Source organism: Chroicocephalus ridibundus, chromosome 1 (genome assembly GCF_963924245.1).
Source record: "Chroicocephalus ridibundus chromosome 1, bChrRid1.1, whole genome shotgun sequence".
NCBI lineage: Eukaryota > Metazoa > Chordata > Aves > Charadriiformes > Laridae > Chroicocephalus > Chroicocephalus ridibundus.
The window spans coordinates 40,301,003-40,321,942 of record NC_086284.1 but is presented as its reverse complement, the minus strand read 5'-3'; the positions used below and the strand labels follow the sequence as shown (position 1 = coordinate 40,321,942).

General features: G+C 37.1%; 1 protein-coding gene across 1 annotated transcript in view; it reads left to right on the top strand.

Moving 5' to 3' along the window:
• Nucleotides 1-20,585, top strand: part of DIAPH3 (diaphanous related formin 3) — a 244,406-nt gene extending 223,821 nt beyond the window's left edge. Inside the window, exon 29 of the mRNA XM_063343720.1 lies at nt 19,725-20,585. Within this exon, the coding sequence (XP_063199790.1) occupies nt 19,725-19,984 (260 nt within the window). The 3' untranslated portion in view covers nt 19,985-20,585. The remainder of the gene's footprint in view (nt 1-19,724) is intronic.
• The last annotated feature ends 355 nt before the right edge of the window (nt 20,586-20,940 follow it).

Genomic DNA, 20,940 nt, shown 5'->3' with positions numbered 1-20,940 from the left:
AAATAACAGTGAAGTCTAAAGTGATTGCATCAACATCACAGATTGTATTATAAATATGAATGAACCCATTGTAATGGACTGCATAGTAATATATGGCAGGCATTTGTCCTCCCCATCAAAGTAACAGCTTTTGTAAAGGAAGAATAGCTGTGACATAAGGGAACATGTCACTCTACAAGAAATTATTCCTCCCGTTGTGAAACAGTAGCTGCATCAAGCGACAGGTTTTTAAACTGCCCCTAATTTTATATTATAGTAATGCACCATTAGCAAGTGTCTGGTATTTCTTTTAACTGAAATCAACTGAAAGATAGATATAGATAGATAGATAGATAGATAGATAGATAGATAGATAGATAGATAGATAGAGATATAAATAGATGTATATAAAAGTATTTTAAATGAGCAGTTAGTTAAACAACATTACTGTTGTTTTGGGGGAGAAGAAAGCAAGCAAGCAGTTATGCATGATTTTGTTTACTTTGGAAAATTATTTTTTCTTACCACTCCTTAAAAGCAATAAATGCAGTGAGAATGAAAAGAATACTTTTTTTTTTTTTTTTTCCAAATAGGAAATCACCAGGTAGAAAAGTGATAATTACAATAAACTGATGTATGGCCAGTGATGAAGGTTGTTCTTCAAAGAATTGAAGATTCTTCCTATACAATATTATCTAGAGCAGGGTGTTTTGCATTTTTTTCGTTTCTCTGGAGGGTTATTTTCCACAAGAAGTTGTCTAATGTCTTTAACTAACACTAGACGTTTCCCAATGCCTGTTTCTAAAAGGTGTACTAGTGCATATCTTTTTAATTGCTACTGTCTATTAGAGTATTCCTTATAATCTTAAATGAGGACGTTTTCCCTCCTACTACGCAGTTTCTTCTGTTAGAAAATTCTGTCTACCAATGGATTGTGATACAGATACCACAATGGTATGCATCCTACTATAAACCAGGGTTTCTCCTTAGTAAAAAGGATTGTAAAGGATTTCCAAATTATCAAACACGGGATATTAAACATTGAAGACCAGATTTTCAAACGAGGGCAAATGTAATGTTTCCTGTTAATGAGAATAAAACCTGTTAGTAAAGTAAAGTAGTTACAAAGATAAAAATATTACTTCCTTCATTTTGAGAGGATGAAATATGAGAATATTTATCTTCAATCAGCTGTTGTATTTCATTGTTATTTTTTGAAATAAGATGGCAATTATTCAATGAAACATTTTACGTGAAGACTTCAGACTTTACTAAAAAAGACTTTAAATTTTGTCTGAGAAAGCTAATCATTTTCTCCACATAGTGCCTATATTTTCTTTAATAACCCATTTATAGTTGTAGCTTCAAACCTTCAAATATTTGCATTTAAACAAAATCACAGTTCCAAGAATGGTGATTTCACATTAGTGAACATTCTGCTTTACCCTGTAATAGTATTTTATTTATATTTTAATATAAGAAGATGTAATTAATGTATTTTTGAGAATAAAATACTTGACTGATGCTGTACCTAGATTTATATTATTTCAGCCAAATAAAAAAAGAATCTCAAGCTTTGGTAATAATAAAGGACATTTAATTAGACTGAAAGAGGAGCAATATGAAGCATCAGTCGAAAAACATACAACATCAAGAGGTTTTTTTTCATAGTTGTATCACTTCTTCATTTGTATTTTTTCTACGATGTTTTTTACAAAATGAAAAGTGTGAGTGCTTAAACTGGACCCAGCATTCTCGTGTATTGTACCTTCCTATTATTAAATGCTCCTGTTTAGTGAATTTCATGTTTCCACGTCAAATAAGTCTGCACAATATTTAAGTGCTGTTCTGAGCCCTACTTTTATATAATCATAAATTTGGATAGCTTGCCTTTCCCTATCCTTCTTTTCCCTATATGCTGTCAGGGGCAGCTGAAAATGATCTTCCATAACTCCTTCATCCATCCTAAGTGCTTACATTAATTCTTTCCAAGATGCTTTATCATCTAATGCGGATTCCTATATAGTCAATGTTTTATATAAATATATATATAATTAACTGTACCTCACAGTAATTTTATTACCATTAGCTATTTTACCAATCTGTCTTTTTTAAAAAGTCATAAACACCATTTAAAACCAAACTACTCAAGCCAGGACAACTACAAATGAAAACAGTTGGTTGAAACCAGAACTGGTGAAGGTCCCACGGTTAGAAGGCAAGCTGTCCTCTCATTATGACCCGATTTAGAATGAAGTCCTCACAAACAGAATTGCAGTTGAAACTAGTCTGTTGTTACTGAACTAAGAAAGTACAGTCTCCTCCTAATGACGTTCACATCGCCCTTAAAGCAGCCAAGAATCGCTATTCTCTGAATAGCAGAAATGTCTTCCCAGGGCAGGAGAGGACTCTCAGTCCAAGATTTACCAGTCTTTCTGTCTGGGAAGTCGTGTCAGTGCCTCCTCTGCAGCCAGCCAGCTATCACCCATGGTGTTACTCTCAACGATGTCTGTCTGTCATATACTCCGTTTAGCTACTTCAGCCCACTTCTCTATCCGGCTTCTCTAGAATCATAGAGCTGCCTAGGTTGGAAGGGGCCTTTCAGATCATCTAGTCCAACCATCAACCTAACTCTGACAACACTTCTGTTTTAAAGAATATTGGTCAGAAATTAATGTTCAAAGCTGGCAGTTCTCAGGCAGGTTTAGACAGGTGTAAAGCAGGTAAATAACGTTCACGGTCTGATGTAGGTATATTCTGCTTAATTGCGTGGGATCTGATTTGCCTGCCCTCACTATCTATTTAAAACTAATCTAAGCTAGGCGCCCTCTCTAATCGAAAGAAGGCAATACGTATCTAAAGTATGTGCTTTTAATTGTGCTCTGAAGATTGCCTTTTTCCCTTGACTAGTCCCTTGACAGTGCAATCTCTTTGCCATTATTGTCCTGCAGAGTCAGGCATAATGATTCTGCACTGGGGCTACCGTACTCTACAAAGATTTTATTTTAGTGAAGTACAGCGCTAGCGCCTGCACAGGATCTGCAGACAACATCCCACACGTTGTGTTACACTCAAAAATTATGTAGTTTAGATAGATAGTACAGTACAAAACAACCTCAGCCACCTACAAATAGTTTATGAACTTGCCCATAAAAAAGGTGTCTCCTAAATTTGAAATACATTTCAGCTGGATCTTTATGCATCACAGTCATTCCTACATGCATGAAAGAAAACGGAGCTGTGCATAATGTGATGAGGGAAATGGCATTTCTGTTTTAATTCTGATGGGTGTAGCTCATTCAGATTTTTTTCTGGATGGAAGACAGTATATAGGGTAAAAAGCTAATCAGAATAGTCTTTTCAAAAGATTGAGTACCAAGTAAATACATGTGTTTATTTCATGCCAAAAATACCCGTATGTGTTGGGTTTTTTTATTATTCTTGCCTTTCCCACGTTGGAACTGTAATGCTTTTCTTTACTAATTTTTTAGCTTTATGTTTTATGGAATTATTCAAATTTAACATCATATTTAGTAAGTTTACAAGCGAGAGGCAAATAATCTCTAATATATGCGTAAAATATGATGATAATGTCCAATTAAAATATTTTGTTTATTGCTTATTTTGAATGGCAATGAGACTATATGAATTAAAGTAGTGTTGAATAACAGGTACTGTTATAGTTTTTATCACTACATACTACTTTTATCCTTTTTTTAAACTTGCTGCATACTCTACATAAGCACTGTTATGGGATTTTTTTTGAGAGAGTTCATAAAATATTTTTATGGGACTCAAATCACTTTTCTTTCATCTACTAAGCTAGCTATCTTAATAAAAATTCAAACACACAGGACTGAGTAATATCTAAAAATCACATAGTTGCCTTGCCATACAAAACATCACATTTATATTTTCATCCCTAAAGACTAAACTTAAACACATAGTCCTCCGCAGATGTGAAATTCTTAAGTTTGAATGTGCACTACTGGAGTTTATCAGTTTTGCATGGCCAGGACTAAATCTAAGCCACCTTCAGTTCAAAGCCATGATGACTTTCATGTGAAGGGTAGGATTTCATATACCGGTACGGAAGGAGGAATCATTTATTTTTTATAGGCTGATTTTAAATCCAGAATATGTTTCAAGCTTGTCAGAAACTTGCAAAGCTACAGAAAAATATGGGTATCACAAATCTGTAAGAGACAGGAACCTAAACAACTGTAAGATCTATGTCTACTTAAGAAAAAGGTTAGTGAACATGAAGGCTTTTCAAAAAGGAAAAAATTGTGATAGCTAATGGCTGAGCAGCGTACTTGATAATGACAACTTTCACGTCTACAGTACTTGTCAGTAATTTATATACAGAGTTCCCCTGTTTGTATCCAAACTGATCACTGTAGCAACCAGAATATAATTCATTTGAATTCTGTTCTTTACGCAGCCAGAAAAAGCTTTGTGAAATTCTATAGCTTGTGTTAAATACGTGGCGAGACCAATACCCATAATGTTCTTCAGGCCTTAAAATCACCAAATCTGCGCCCTGTCCTACCTCGCAGGGAACGTCTCAATCTGCTGTCACTGTTCAGACTAGGAAGTCCACCTTTTATGCAGACTTCGCTGCAGTCAAAATTCAGAAGGTTCCAGATACAGAAGTTACCTTTAGATGTCTGGAGTGCAGGCATTCACATCTGAGTTAGTTACCGTAAGCTCTCTTTACCTGCTTGAAGTACCTACATTAGGGTGAAATGAAGCACAGTTTAGAAGTGCTTGTTTCTCCTCATTGACTGTGAAGGGAGCCTAAGGCAACCAGCACAAATTCATTCGGTCCAGTGAATCTCACGTTGGGATCAATGGCCTTTGGTCAGGCACAAGGATGCATAGAACTAAACGTGCACTTGGTTCAAATAATTTTATACAACATTGAAGAAAACAGCTAGTTTTTATTTCTGTACCTGCAATACATACAAGTCTGTAGTCAACAAATTTTATATATTTCATAGTTGTAGTTTTTATAAGCCTGGTTAGATTTGTGGTTTCTGGTCTGAAATTTAACTGAGGAAATTTTAGAGTATTCATTACCACAACAAAAATGTTTGTTAAAGAACAGGGAAATGCACCTACGCAAATGTAGTCAAACTTTCGGTTTAAGCTGTATACTCTTATACTCTAGATAACAAAAGAGTTAAATTTATACATTCACTTCAGTTTATTGAAACTGTCCTTATTTCAAGCTTAATTTACGGAAAAAAAAATCTGTGTGGTTATGAAGCTCAGAAAAAGTGAACATTTTTAAGAGAATATGTCAGATAAATTCTTGATTGCAGTAGCTGAATTCTTAGAGGTAGAGGATATTCTCCCTTCCCATAGTTTTCCTCAGTTAAGATGTAGAGGATATTCTCCCTTCCCATAGTTTTCCTCAGTTAAGAAGTTTCTGGAGTAAAACTATATAAATATCTGTCCTACTATTTTTTCTCCAAAATTTTTGCAAATGTTTTTGGAGTCTGCTGAACGGTTATTCGTATCACTGCTGATTAATGTTGAGAATATAGATTTGTAAGTGCTATTATTTTGTTACACAACTGAAAATTATATTTCTTCTATAGGATGGTACTTTGAAATTAATACTAATGTGCTTGAGATTTGCATTTTAATAAATTTTACTTGGACCACAGTGAGCTGCTGAGCATTGGGAGATTTTTCAATAGCGTTTGTTTTCCTTTTAGCATTTAAAGCTCTTTGAGTATAGCATTACTCTTTTGAAATGAGCACTAATGAAGATGCTAGAAAAGATTTGAGAATATAACTCTAGCATATTTAGTATGAGTGAGTAACTTAATTTATTAGCTCACAATGTGTTTACAGAACATATTTGTTCTAGAAAGAAGTGTCATTATGATAATTATTATATGTAGTGTGTTTCCTAAACGGTGTTTTTAGCATCTCTAGAACATGGTGGGAGAAAAAGAATTTTCTTTTTTAGAATTGTGCAATGATCATGCCTGTATACAACGTGAGAGTAACCTACGGACATCCTGGTCTGTATGAATTTTGTACATATAAACTGGATGCTTGCCTTGTGTTCCAAAAAAATCTTTTCAGATATTCTCAGTGGCCTTAAATTTTTGAAAAGTATCCACAGAACTTCTCCTAATTGGCTGTCTTCTGGTATCTCCAGTTACATAGGGAATAACACGGGGGAAAAAAAGTAACGAGATTTCTGAATTTATTCTTTTTCTGAGCAATCAAGTGGTTTCCATCACAGACTGGCTTGGTTCTGGAAATAGGTTGTTTTGTGGGGTTTTTTTGTCTACACTGAGTAGGCATCTATAATCAGTATAGTTGCAAAGTAGTAACCATCGGTGATTCCACACAACTGGCAAAGCTCACCCATAAAGCAGGTTGAAGAGCACAGACAGTGCAAAAACTGTTTCTGCCAAGAACAAGGCTGACGGTGGCTGGTTTAAAGAAAGTTCAAGTGTGTTATGCATCTACGTGTGAGGAGGACACGCAGAATACAATGCTGGGACGTGATCATGGGGTATGTGCTTGAAGCTTGTAGAGGGGTGTATGTCAGTATGAACTGATACAGTAAACAACTGAACAAAAGCCTTAAGAGAGAGAAATGGAATCATCACAGAATCACAGAATGGTTCGGGTTGGAAGGGACCTTAAAGGTCATCTAGTTCCAACCCCCCTGCCATGGGCAGGGACACCTCCCACTAGACCAGGTTACTCAAAGCCTCATCCAGCCTGGCCTTGAACACCTCCAGGGATGGGGCATCGACAGCTTCCCTGGGAAACCTGTTCCAGTGCCTCACTAGACTTACAGTAAAGAATTTTGTCCTGATATCCAATCTAAATCTCCCCTCTTCCAATTTGAGGATATTACCCCGTGTCCTATCATAACACTCTCTGATAAAGAGTCCCTCCCCATCCTTCCTGTAGGCCCCCTTTAGGTACTGGAAGGCTGCTATAAGGTCTCTTTGGAGACTTCTCTTCTCCTTTAACACTCATGTTAAAGTCTGCCTTGAAAGTCTTAACACTGTCTTGGGAGAAGCTTTCATCAAATTTAGATGTACAATGGCAACTAAGTACAGAGTTGTTAGAATATCTGCAGTCTTACTGGGTGCGCCTGGTATGGAGTTCACTTTCTTCATGGCAGCCCACAGGGTGCTGTGCTTTGTATTAGTGACTAAAACAGTGGTGATTTCACGCCAGTGTTTTGATCGTTGCTGAGCAGTGCTTGCACAGCGGCAAGGCTGTCTTTCCCTCCATCCCCAAAACACACACAATGAGGAGGCTGGGGGCGGGCAAGGGGTTGGGAGGAGACATAACCAGCACAGCTCACCCAAACCGATGCTCCATACCGTATGTTGTTATGCTCAGTGGTAGAAACTGAGAGAACAGAGGAGAAAGGGGAAATGTTCATGGTTATGGCGTTTGTCTTCCCAAGCAGCTGAGGCCCTGCTATCCAGGAGGTGGCTGGCCGTCTGCCTGCCAATGGAAAATAGTGAATGAACTCCTTATTTTGCTTTGCTAGCACACACAGCTTTTGCTATGTGTATTAAATTGTCATTATCTCTATCCACAAGTCTTCTCACCTTCCTTCTATTTTTTCCTCACCCCATGGAAAAGGGGAGTGACCAAGCGGCCGGATAGCTCTTGGCCAGGGTCAACCCACCACAACGGTAATTCTTTTTTAACGTATTATGTTACAAACTTAAACATGTTTCGAAAGGATTACATTTTTTTCCGCTTCCTTCAGAAAGTCAGTTCACAGGTTTTTTAATGCTTTAATTGTGTCATAGTATGAATAATATTTAGATGAATGGCCAGAGTAACAGAAGAAGGAAAAGCTTTATAAACTTCAGCGGTCTCTGCTGTAATCTGTTGTCCTCAGAATTCTTGCACTGTTCAAACATTTACGTTTAACATGAGAATGCATTTGACCATGCGTGCTACAGAGAAAGAAGTTAAGCGTATATTTTTCTCTTTGTGACTGACTGGACTTGTATATTATTATTTTAATTACCCCTCAGGCAATCTTCTGCTGTGTGATCGTGTGCAGGTCAATGTTCTGCGAGTCCCTCAACATGACAGTTCATAGAATAATTATCCTGTCATCACACCTTGATTCATTGTTACGTCGTTTCTTGGGCTTTTTCTCTTACTCACATTTGCTTAGCAACCAGATCACACGTCTCTTATTATTCAAGTAATCATCCTCTGCAGCACATAGATGCATCAATTAAAGCTTTACAATGAAGTATATTGTTCCGTGTAGAATCCTCAGGTGTCAGGAATTAAAAATTGATTTTAAATGATGCAGGCCTTCTTCAAACGGCTAATCTGTGTTTATATTAAACAAACAAGCATGCTAACAATTCTAAACAAAAAAAAAAAGTGATAGGTCACAATCAATAGGAAATGAATGATAAAATTATATTCTGTTCTTAAAGCGCTTAGTCTTTTTTAGAGGTTTACCAATTTACATGCAGCTCTGAAATGTCTGAATGCCAAATGTCTATTTTAGGTATGTTTTTTCAGACACAAATCAATTTTGTATCTGCTGTATTTACTCTTACCTGTATCCTTTGTAAACATTTTCTGGCTAATTTTTCAGATTTGGATAAATTTCACAGCAAATTATTATTAGAATTAAACTCGAGTACCCAGAAGCTGTCAAGATGGTTCACTGATTTAATGTTGGCTTCCTGCAGCTTTGACTGTAATCAGCAGATGCTCTGGCATTACCATAAATGTTTTCTTAACCGTCTCTGTCAAAAAAAAAAAAAAAAAAAAAAAGAAGATTTTCCTGTTTGGAGTCTGCTTTTTCTGATTAAATTCGGTTTGGCTTCTTTTGCATAATTAATGATGATCTCTAACCAACTTTTTTATAATATCACCTTTTAAGCTAAACACATTTGCAAGGCTGCTACGTAAATCAGAATAGACAAAGGAAAACCAAGTCTATGTGTAAAAATCCTTTGTTTCAGTGGCTCGGGGGGTCTGGCTGCCTTCTGCCTTCATTTCACAGTGAGGGTAAAGGGTTCATTTTTACAGTCTTATTTTTTTCATATTCTACTTAAAATTTTCTAAGTTCCTCTGTAAGTGAGAGAGAGGTTTCTTCTGTTAAGTGCAAAGATGCGTTGTGTCTTAGATTTCTTGAAATTAAAAAAGTCCTCTCTTAGATAGCAAGATTAACTTCTGTTCGCTGGTTATCGCTAAACAGTAATTGCATGCAACTGATTAGGAAAAGAGGAAACTGGAAATGCTACAGTTGGCTTCTGATGTTTTTTACATACCAAAGTGGCTGCTAAGAGCCTTAACTGTTAGAATATAGGGCAGTAAATATGTTAGTCACGTGAAAAAATGCATACCATTAATAATGTTAAACACGGCATTTGGAATTCACAATGACTGGATTAATTACCCGTGACAATGTGTCTCAAATTTGTCTCATATGATAATTCAGTGATATTTGGAAGAGTCAGTAATAGCCGTCTTTAAAAAAGAATTCCTGTTTTAGACTCCGTTGAAATCCTGGTTCCTTTTCAAAGCAATTTGTCACACTTGCAAAGTACAGTTGTTGATGTCAAATACACGTATGGCTGGGTCATGTGAGGAGTAGAAACAATTTTTTTATATCCCATCTCTCTCCACACATGAGCAAAGCCCAATTACAGTCCATCCCAAAGAGAGGAAATAATTAAGTGAAAGCACATAGCATTAATTAGAGCTTCATATAAAGAGAGAGAGAAGAATTGTCAAAGGAATATATATGCAATCTTGCAGAGCAAGAGGAAGATGAATCACTTTTCCTCTGCCTTTATTTCCCAGTATTTAGTTTTGTGTGAGTATCTTCTTGAAAATGTACTATTTCCTGCTACACAGTTTCAGCCTACTTGATAGCATGCTTTTCACTGTTTTCTGCAGAGCTTTGTCAGAGGAAAGAAAAAACCATAATAATAATACTTGAACAAATAAAGTTACATGAACTAAGATGATTCGGCTTCGTCCCATCTACAGCGTATTCATGAAAGCAGTCTTGGATGTTAGTTTACACAGGTTAAACTTCTCAATCAGGTCTGCTTCTGTCCCGTTGAGAAGCACCCGTGCTATAAAGAAGGACAGATATCTTTAAGCTGACATCAATGTTGTGTAAATCTTTTTTCGATCTACTTAGGATTTGGAGTTCTCATAAATACTTTTCCAGGTTAGTAAATCACTACATTCTTACCTGTCATACCAACAACAGCATGCAGCACTCTCTGCTGCTCTAATTCCCTCAGAGACTTGTTTTAAAAACGTTTTAAAATGAGAGGCGCCTGAGAGCTGTATGGTATTCTTGCAATCTTTCGGATAATAGTGAACGACAGCCCGCTGTGACAGTGACTGTGATCTGTGAGGGCAAGAACTGCCCCAGGACATTGCTCCGGTACCTGTTACAGGAATGTGGGAAAATTATGTTTCTACTCAATTGTTAAAACTAACACCCACCTAATTTACTTTCAGCTCTAGCCTTTCATCTTTATTCTGCTCCCAAAAACATTTGCAGGACTCTGTAGATCCCCCTTTCCCTTAGACGCAGATTGATGCCTGAGGAGAGAAGTGCAACAGGTGATGAGGGAAAGACAATTTTTCCCATTGGTTTGATCTGACATTACAAAATATTCGTGCTCTACCTTCAGGCAATGCAACCTACCAATATACTCTGATTGCAGATATAAACCTGGGAATGGAAGTTTGGGCTAAAAATAGGAAATACAAATGGTATGGTTTTGTAGCAGTTACTAGAATAGTTAGGGAATAACTTGCAAACACTTAATATCAAGAACAGTGGATAAGACATAATTCAGTGTTAGACTCTTGAGGCAATTACTAGACATAGTTATATAGGGTTTTTAAAAAATATTTATGCTAAATAGTAAATACTTGACAGAAACAAGTTTTATTTACAACCGCAGTGAGTAGAATCTCATAAATATCAAGTCAGTCTTTAAGACTTACTCTGTTGTTTGGATTTGTTGGGGGGTTTATTTTTCAGAGGTAGGAGGCTTCCTACTGTGTTGGGTTTTTTTTCTTCAAATTGTGTGTTTCTTTTCCATTTTGATTATTTTCACCAACATATTACTTATCATTATCCATTGCAGCTGCCAGTGGCTTTCCTTTGATGGCAGCAGTCTTTATGCATATCCCTGAAATTCTTTATCAAAGTGTACCTTGAAAGCAGTATTCATCTATAGGTAGATGCTACGCAGACAGGTTTGGAGACTAAATGTGTCTCCTGCTCAAAGGCAGCAGTGGCAGTTTAGTATGTGGGATCTACATAAATTATCGTCAGCTGAACAGAGGATAGCTTTAGACTATGGACCTCTCTGTATCTTGTCACAGATCACTAACTTATACAGTCATCATTTTTCACTCCCTGTTAACTCTAAAGAGGATTTGAAATGGCAAGCTACAATATACTTGTGAACAAAGTAAAGAAAAACAAGTAACAAACCACGTTAATTGTAATTTCCTGATCATTTCCTGACTTAAAGAAGAGAAAAAGCTGATGTTTATCCTATTTGTACCTTGGGAGAAATTCCATAAATACCTAGGCTGCATAACATTTCTGGCCACTGCCCGAAGACCCACTGCCACTTGGTATCCATGTAGATCAAGATTTATCTTTTTACACCCTTCATCCTAACATAATTAAGAAGATTATTTTATTACTTATTAATACTAAAATTATGTCAAGTTATTTATCCATTTTGAAATTAAGGGACTTACACATTTAGTTTTTTAAGAATGATTCAAACCATGTGCTCCAAAAATCAATAATGACCACAAAGTAAGTTTCTATTTTGGAAGTTACCATTTTGTAGTTTCCTAGGAACTCCCAAATGTGCCTTCATCCGGGGAAAGATGTGTGAGAAGACACGGGAGATCCACTCTAATTCTGAGTAGAATAGGGAGGATGCCAAACTCCTAAGTCTGAATTAACCGTCAGACACCTTCACAGGTTTCTCCTCTCACATAAAAACCTTGGATGATTTCTGTCAGTATTCTGATCCACACTTTGGTTCTCTTTTCACCATGACAGGCGCTCAAGACTTTCATTTAAATCCTAGTAACTTAAAGATGCATTTCTTGTAACAAAAGTCATTGCCATATTAAAGGTGAGAATATATTAGTTTGAACAGAGAAATTTGTCCCAACTCAATGCAAATGCAAAGTACATTTGGAAAAGATAGGAACAAGAATGAATGATCAACAGGAGCTTACAGTAGTCTTCGAGAAGATGTAGGTATGCAAGAGATTAAAAGAATCTTTAAAGGCTTTGCTTTAGGGGCAAGTAAAAGGGAGCTGGTCCAGTGTAGTTCCTCTCATAACAAATTAGTTTGCTCACAGTTTGTAATTGATTTTCTTTGAAATTTAGTTTCTATAACTTCTCTATTCTAGCCTTACTTAGTGCTGACATACTCTCTTCTTGCCTTTGAAATGAACGAAAAAAACCTATATTCACTGTTTCTGAAGACTTTGTCTCATCTAAATTGAGCTTACTGATTGTTTATTCCTTGTGTTTTGCACATTTTTAACACAACACTCAAGAACAGCAGCAACTATTAAATGAAATGTGCATGACAATATTTTTTTAAACGTTTCAAAAATCAGTAACACTTTTCCATGCCTCATTAATTATTGTCTGCTTTAGATTAGTCAAGTTGGGAGCATTTAGCATGAAATACTAGGGTGTAAGAAATTACTTATCAAGCAAAGATCATTCAAGTACAGCTACCGCTCCTTTAGGTGTTAGGGCTGGGGCTGCAGGGTATAACTGGAAAAAGTCGTAACAACACATATCACTCCTTTAACATTTCAGGGATATTCTCCAATCCTACCCTTGTCAGTCATAGAAATTGTTGAAAAATATGAAACTAATAAAAAGTGGCACTAAAAAGTATTTTAAGTATTTTCCATTATACTATCCACCAAGGAGCTATGCCATTTTTTATGAGTGATGTTATGTAATAGACATGGACCTTCTAGCTATAGCGGTCTTTCATATTATGTCTAAATTTTGCTTTTGGTTGGTAAGACAGGCTTTTAAGAAAGATAATAAGGTGTCGTGATGTTCCAACAGTAATGCCAAGGTCTGGGAATGGATTTCAGAGGGCCAACTTTGGCCTGTATAAAAGACATTAAGGAAAGATGGGTGCCTGAAAAAAATCAGGGCTTGCAACTGTCCAATATCCTAAACTCTAATACAAATGGAGGGGTCAGTGCAGGAAAGAAGAACCTCATTTGTTATTTGAGAGGAAAACAAGAATTAACGATTTTCCTGTTGACGTTTTTGATAGTAAAAAGCCAAGAGTTTGTAATCTTGAAGTTCAAAATGACAACTTTCAGAATTGGTGGGGTTTTTTAATTGGAAAATTAAAATAGGGAATGCTAAAAGACAGATGGAGTCCTCGCATCTCTAAGCTATTCTAGTGTGTTGGCCTCAGGTGGCAGCCGAACTCCCACCCAGCTGCTCATTCCGTCCCCCCTTTGGTGGGGTGGGGAGGGGAATAGGAAAAACAGGAGCAGGAATGCTCATGCATCAAGATAAAGACAGTAACTTACCAGTTACTGTCAAGAGCAAAACAGTCTCAACTTGGGGAAAATTAATTTATTGCCCATTTATATATATATACACATATATATAAAAAACTACTGATTTGGGTATTGGGAAACAAAACCAAAAAAAGCATCAAAACACTTAGGGAAAATACACTCCTCCTGCTTTCTCAGACTTGGCTTCACTCCAGACCACTCTTTTGCCCCCTTGTTATCACCGCAGGTGATGCTCAGTCCCGTCAGTGAGTGAACGAATGGCACAAGGGGATGATGGGCTCAGCCGTGCCCTGTGGTGGGTCCTTTGGAGCCATCTGGAACTGTGTCCAGCACGGGGCAGCCCCTGACCTCTCCTCATAGAGGCCACCCCTGCAGACCCCTTGCTACCATTGCTTTGCTACCTACATCCAATACAGATTTAGAGTTGAAGCTAGACACAGCTGAAGTGGGAATTCAGAACCTCCTCCTTGTCCTGAACTTAAAAACAGAGGTCCTCAAAATGCCTGCCAGCTGTGGTCGTATTCAGCCTTTCAAAATACAACTGTGTCTAAGTCAGTCTCAACCAGCTGAAACATAAACCAGTATTGTCTGATTTACATCAGAAAAAGTAGTTCATGCTTAGAAACTGTTTCACTCTTTTCATTATTTTTTCAGCAAAGCACTGGCGATGCTTTATATTTTGGTATTGGCAAAAGAATCCTTTAGGAACATCTCCAGACCAACTTCTCAAGGGCTTCTGTTTATTCAGATGGGGGCGCATATGAGGATGTACACTGGTATCCTCACAAGGTCCATGGTATGTGACCATGGTCTAAACACACATGGCAAGGTCGCATCGGGACATGCTCAATGGTGTGGTCAGTGTAATTTGTGGAAGATGGACAGGATTTCTAAACGGAGGCTGGATTGCTGCGAGCATTCCCGCTTGTCGGAATGCTGCACAGCTGCTTCCAGAATCAGCGCACTGCACTGCTGTCACAAGCACGTGCTCTTTGCCCTGCTCTTGTGCTGGGGAGCGACGTGAGCGCAGCACCAACATGGTGTGGTGGCTTTTCCCTGATTTTCAGTTGCATACGTTGGGTGCAGGGAACCAGAGGCAAACTTTGCCTCTCCACTGGGGAGGCAGTGATGAGGATTATGGATAGGGCTGTTAACTTTTACCAAGCCAAAACCATTTGGCGTGGGGGCGTGCCCTCATAATATCTTCTATCACAGGCAAGTCATCACTCACAATATAAAAATAATTTGCATTGGTGGTAAGCTTGGTGAGTATGCGTGGGCTTAAGAAAATTCTTAGCATAGACACTGCTTCAGGAATACGATGTAGCGCATGGAGCACAAGCCAGGGAGATTGGAAATATTCCACTGGGGTTTTGAGCATTTTTCACTGTTAACTTGGTAAAAGATGTAATGAGGTTGTAACTGCAATTGTTCTTTCTTATGTTACAATTTTGTCATGCTCCACATTGAGATGTATGACTGTAATACAAGCATATAATGCCATGTAATGCAGTTCTCCTTATTGTATTTGCAACTTTATTTTTCAATCGGTATACAAGTATTTACATAGAAACTCAATATGTCCTTAGTATCAAGACTTTTATGAGGAAACTATGCAATGAAATAAAGCTTTTCAAAGTCCTTTTTAAAAAAATATTTATTAGTAATTTTTAAAAAAATCTGTATGTCTACTTTAGTGAGTCTCTTGCAGTCATTTTTGTTCTCTGTTAAAGGTAATACATAATAATATTATGCAGGATTTAAAAATCTCCAACTGATCATATTTTGCTTCCCCAGGTTCACAGCAGGAAGGTCTCATACTGCTGATTTTTTTCTGTTCACATGCTAGTGCGCAATTTCCTTTTTCTGAATATAAAGAATGTAGCCTTTAATAGATTATAAGCATATCATTGTAAGTTATTCTATGCTAGGACACTGTTTAAACTGTGGAAAGCTATTAAGCACAATTTTCTGTCAACTGAATTTCCTGAGCATTGCTGTTAATCAAAGTAATTTTAAAAGACTTGTGTCTAGATGATAGTAGCTATTTGGCTCTAGGTTATGTGAATATGATTTTGAAATGTTTTTGATTAACAGCAATGTTCAGGAAATTCATATCTGTGAAAACGGAATTTTAATAGGTCTGAAGGACCCACAAGAGTTAGATACTGAACAAGGGCAAGAAAAAGATTTAACCGTCCTGGAATCCGGACACTGAGACTTTAGTAATGTGCCAAGCAATCTCTGCCTAAACCGTGCCTGGAAGCATCAGTAGCAGGGAAGTCAAAACTATTATGGGTAAATGTCTTCTCGCCCCCGCGTTTAGAAAACTTAAACGTGAATTCAAAATTTTTGCTTTTTTTTCATCTGTGTAATGATTGTTATGATACAGGTGAATGGCAGTTTTTGATTGCAAAAAGTGACCAAGCATTAGAAATTTATCTCCACTACTTCCAATATATACAGCAAATTAGTAAGTTCTGTCTTTCTCCAGTGATTTTTAATGTCTGATTTCTTTTTTCTTGCTACTGCCGGAAGGTACACCTTGCTACAGTAGGTGGACAAATAGTGCATCTGCAGAAATGTAAGCTTTCTTCTTTACAAGACTTCATGCAGAAGTGCCTTTCCATTATAGTTTTCTTCTAGCCTTCTATGACTTTATTGTATTCAATTCTTTAAAAGTGTATTTGATCCAAGGTGTGTAAGTGTGTAAATATATTTATTTTGTTCTGCAATTTCTTTCAAATATAGTTTGCTGCCAAAAGCGCTAACCAAATTTATGTACGTCCATGATGTAATGGTTCAAAGTAGTGTAGAAAAAGCTGTTCGTATGTGTATGGTTGTGGATTTTCTGTGGGTACCCTTGTTCTAGTGACATAGGATTAAAACGGTGGCCAGTGTCACTGAGCCATGTCCTTGCTGTTGCAGGCAGCCATATCAATAATGTCTTCAGGAACAGATCCAATTCCCGCTTATAACCGGTTTAAAACTGCTTATAACAGTTTTTAATTTGTATGCAAGGTGCACTGGCTTTGTTAAATCACCTACCTCAACAGTTATGGGTTGAAAATGCACTTCTTCAGTTTTGTTACTATGGCGTAGGATTCGAGAGAATTGTGGTAACGGTCCAAAGACATGACTGTGGCATGGATGGGGTGCCAAATCACCAACGCATCCAAGCTTTGAATCAGTGTGCGAAGCAGTGCAGGGTGTTGAAGAGTTTGAGGTTAACACAAATTAATTCCTGCTTTATGAAAAAAAAAATAAAAAAAAATTGGCAGGGTAGTCATTAATATTTCTAAGGAATTAGCGAGACTTTCTCCTTTTTACCGTGCTAGTACCTAACTAATTTTAAACTGTGATCTTTCACTCTGATAAGAAGAATGCCACCAGCAGCATATATATCTCAAGTGTTACAGCAGTTACTTCTTTAGGTGCCTATTTAATTAAGTAAAATCTAGGACTGTAAGTAATATGTGTGCTTTCTGAACCAGGCTGAGCAAAGTTTGGTGTTTCTGGGTGGGATTCACAACAGCCGGTTTACTAAACAGGGAACTGCCCACCGACATATCTACTCATACTGGACATCCACTTAGGCACAGCAATGCTATACGGAGACGTTCCTCCTTGACTGAAAGAACACACAGGGTGAAGATGCCGCCTGGTTTAGGAAGCAGCTGAAACAGCAACTTTGAGATGATAAAACTGGGTTTAGATAAAATATGTGTGTTCGAATATTTTTTTTTTATTTTTAGCTGACACTAGCTGCTCAGTATTTTTTGTACATGGCTGAGACCAAAGTGTTCTCATTACTTAGCAAGTGCAATTATTCGCTAGAGTAAGGCATTTATGTATTAAGAACATGACACTGTGGTTTTTCTGGTGAATCGTGGCATCTTCACTGCACAGGAGTTACAACTGGTGAAACAAGGACTACTCACTTAAACTGGCCAGTGATTAAGCCACTTTCCTAATCCCTTTTCCCATTGTTGCAGGACCCCTCAGACTGAAGGGAAGGACTCTGGTCCTTCAAGTTGAACGCTCCACTTATTAGTCTGTGCCTCGAAAGTCACAAATATCAACGTGATTGCTGCTCTTTTCAGGGGGGAAAAAAGACACAGCTGTAGTCAGCTTTACTTGGTCACTATTCCCACGCAACAGTTCCAGATCGTAGGCAGCAAGTTATGGGACACACCTTTCTGCAAGGCTAAATCAGTTACCTGAGTTTCAAAGCGGGACAAGAGTTTAGTTAGATCCCAACATCTGCTCCTTCTTGATAGCTAACTTGCAGCAGTTCCCTGCTTAGACTCTTTACTGTTCTAAATCTCACTCTAAGGCACCTTATTCTGCCCCTTGCACACTATGAGAAACTGGGGAAAATATTGCTGGATTTTTACTTTGAGGCCTCAGTTCATAAGTGTTCACCACCTCTGTTATTCAGTCTAGTTCATCATACCTAATTAATTCCTCGTGCCTGAGTATTTTGGGGTGAAGAATCCACTAAACTGCAAAGTAGTTAATATTTGGATGTTGGTACACTTGGGAAGCTTACTTTCATTGCCTAATTTATTTTTGCCTTTTTTAAAGTCCAACACCTATACTTAATCTCTGATTATATGACAACATGCTTTTTTCTACTTAAAAAAAAATGTATTGATTTTCAAAACACCCGATATTTTTCCCACTACCCCTAAACTGAATGTGAACAAAAAGGGCAATGGTGCAGCTAGTATTTTGTATATTGATATAGGTGGCATGCTTTTATCAGCCTGCAAATACATGTTCAGAATCAATAAATATAAACATTTAAATAGAATGAGATATTTAAAAGCGTACATACCAGGGATGTTTTAATTAAATATAATGGGTTTATTATATGTAACTATAAAGATGTGTTCGTACCCAGTCTTTGGCCTTCTGTGATTCAGGAAAACTTGAGATGAGTGCTGCTGCATCTTCAGGGTCAAATTATTTTCCATAGTATAAAATAGAAATTAGATTTTTCACCTAAGTGCAAAATTCGCCTGTTATCAATTTTCAATTAAGGATTGTTTATCTGATTTAGAAAATGATAGGAAGAAGGTATTTATTTTCCTCCTCTTGCCAAAAGGTGATCGTACTTAGAAAATTTGCTGAGATTGTCCAAGAAAGTGTGTAAAATCCTCATCCATCACCAAGAGCCCCTGGTCAGGGAATGACAGTGCAGTAAATATCTTCAGCAGCTGCCTTTTAATGTACAAGCTGTTTTCGGTAGGAATTTTCAGCACTCACATAAAACACACTGTCATGAGTGACTGCCTGTGCTCCAAAGTCATTACTATTGGGATGATGGAACATCTTTCAGCGAATAACCAAAAAACTTTAAATGTCATGTCAAGTTTGTTGAAGCCGTTTTCAAGCCTCGCTCAAGGTTACATGAATATTGAGTATGCCTGTTTTTAAAAAGTTTGAGATCTATGAGAGGGCCCGCCTGATATGCTGGTTTTGAGAACAGTCACTCGGCTGCAGGGGGTGGAGGAGGGGGGTGGGGACAAGAAAAGAAATCTGTCTATTAATACACATCAATCCAGCAAAGCTCTTGGAAGTCGAGTGGAACTTCTTGTGACAGTCAATGCCAGTGATGTTCAGCAAAAAGGAGCAGGTTATGCAAATTCTGAAAATTACTTAGCTGCCTAAAAGATCACAAAGGAAAGAAAAATTATGACGATGGATAATTAAATCGAAATAGATTTTTAAATACATTTTAAAATTTGAACAATTTAAAAAATAAGTAGAAAATGTAATTACCCAGATAAAACTTTGGAAGACACTGGAAAGTGCTGAGTACTCTCTTTTCTCTTTGACTCCGGTAAGAAAGGAGTCAGGATGCTGTCAGGTTCTATGTGTGATTTTGTAGGAAATATGGATGCTAATCTAATGAAGTCATGTAACGTCTGTATCACTTCCAAGGGACCAAGCCTACTGCCTTTGAAGTGATAATATTTTTTGTCTTGCCTCCTTGGTAATCATTACTCCTTCTAGTACATCATCTGCATGTAAAATTTTGTCTGATCAAGAGGTCTTTTTGTATTACAAAATATTGAAACTGAGTACTTTAATAGTAAAACAAGGTTTATTTGTTTTATCTTCTGCAGAGAACCAGAAAGGACAACTAGAGAAGTCGTGTTCGCACCACAGTATCAGTTCAAACTTGACAAGATGCCCAGTCACCAAAGAAGTTACTTATGATGTGGAAACAAGTTCTTCTACGGCGTGGAACAAGGCTCTTGGGAGAAAGGAAGCCTGTCATGGAGAAGGCAACAAAGAAAAGAAAATAGATCGTATCGGGTCTCCCTCTAAGGGAGAAGCCATTCCAGAAGTAGAAGCTCTCCTGGCAAGACTGCGAGCACTATAGAATAATCATGTAAAGGATTAAATCAAAGCTTAAAACCAAACTCTAATAGCCTACATCTTTAAAGATACACCACTAATTTTCTATTATTGACATTACATACTTCTGAGTTCCCAACTTCTCTATAGATGAATACTCTATTTCTAAACTGTTTGCAAGACTGTACAAAATGATACTATAGTTTTGCATGACTGCAAGATGATTCTTGTTACATGTTTTTACCTACTGAGCATACAAAAAATACCAGAAGAAACAGATACTACATTTATTCCACAGCATAATCCTTTTAGTGGACAAACAGCTGACCACACGCTTTGAGACCTTCTCAAAATAGGAGTGTCTTTTAAATATTGTTAAATCATCATGCCTGGGAATAAGGGTCAGTAGATAGCGGAAAGGGTATTCTTATATTTTCTACTGCCATTGCTATACTTAAGAGATTTTAGCACCTAAAAAGTATTATTATAGCATCCTTTGCAATTACAATAATAGGAAATATGTATCGTATAAATCAGCCATGTTCCACTTTGAGTTCATCAGAGAGCACCAAAGCTTGCTGAATTATATATGTATTTACAAAATGGAAATCCATGGACAGTAAGCAAAAAATCTATGCAAATAATATACTTTATGTGTGATTAATATATTGCTGCTTAGTTATATTAAGCTTAGTTATGATTATTGTATCAAAATAATATATACAATTTCTATGATTGCAAGGTTTTGCAATTGTGTCCACAGTGGGGGAAAATGTCTCCACAGTTACTTACCAGTGTAATTTTTTATCTTTTCACATGTGAGTTAATATGTTTCTATAAAAGGAACATGTAATGGAAAAGATTTTTGCAATTGGTTTTTCACAAACTCATTTTCCAGTAGCCCGTAAAGTCTTATTTGCTGGCACAATAGGAATCCTGCACATAATTGCATCTCTGTTATCTCACTGTCATTGTACAGTG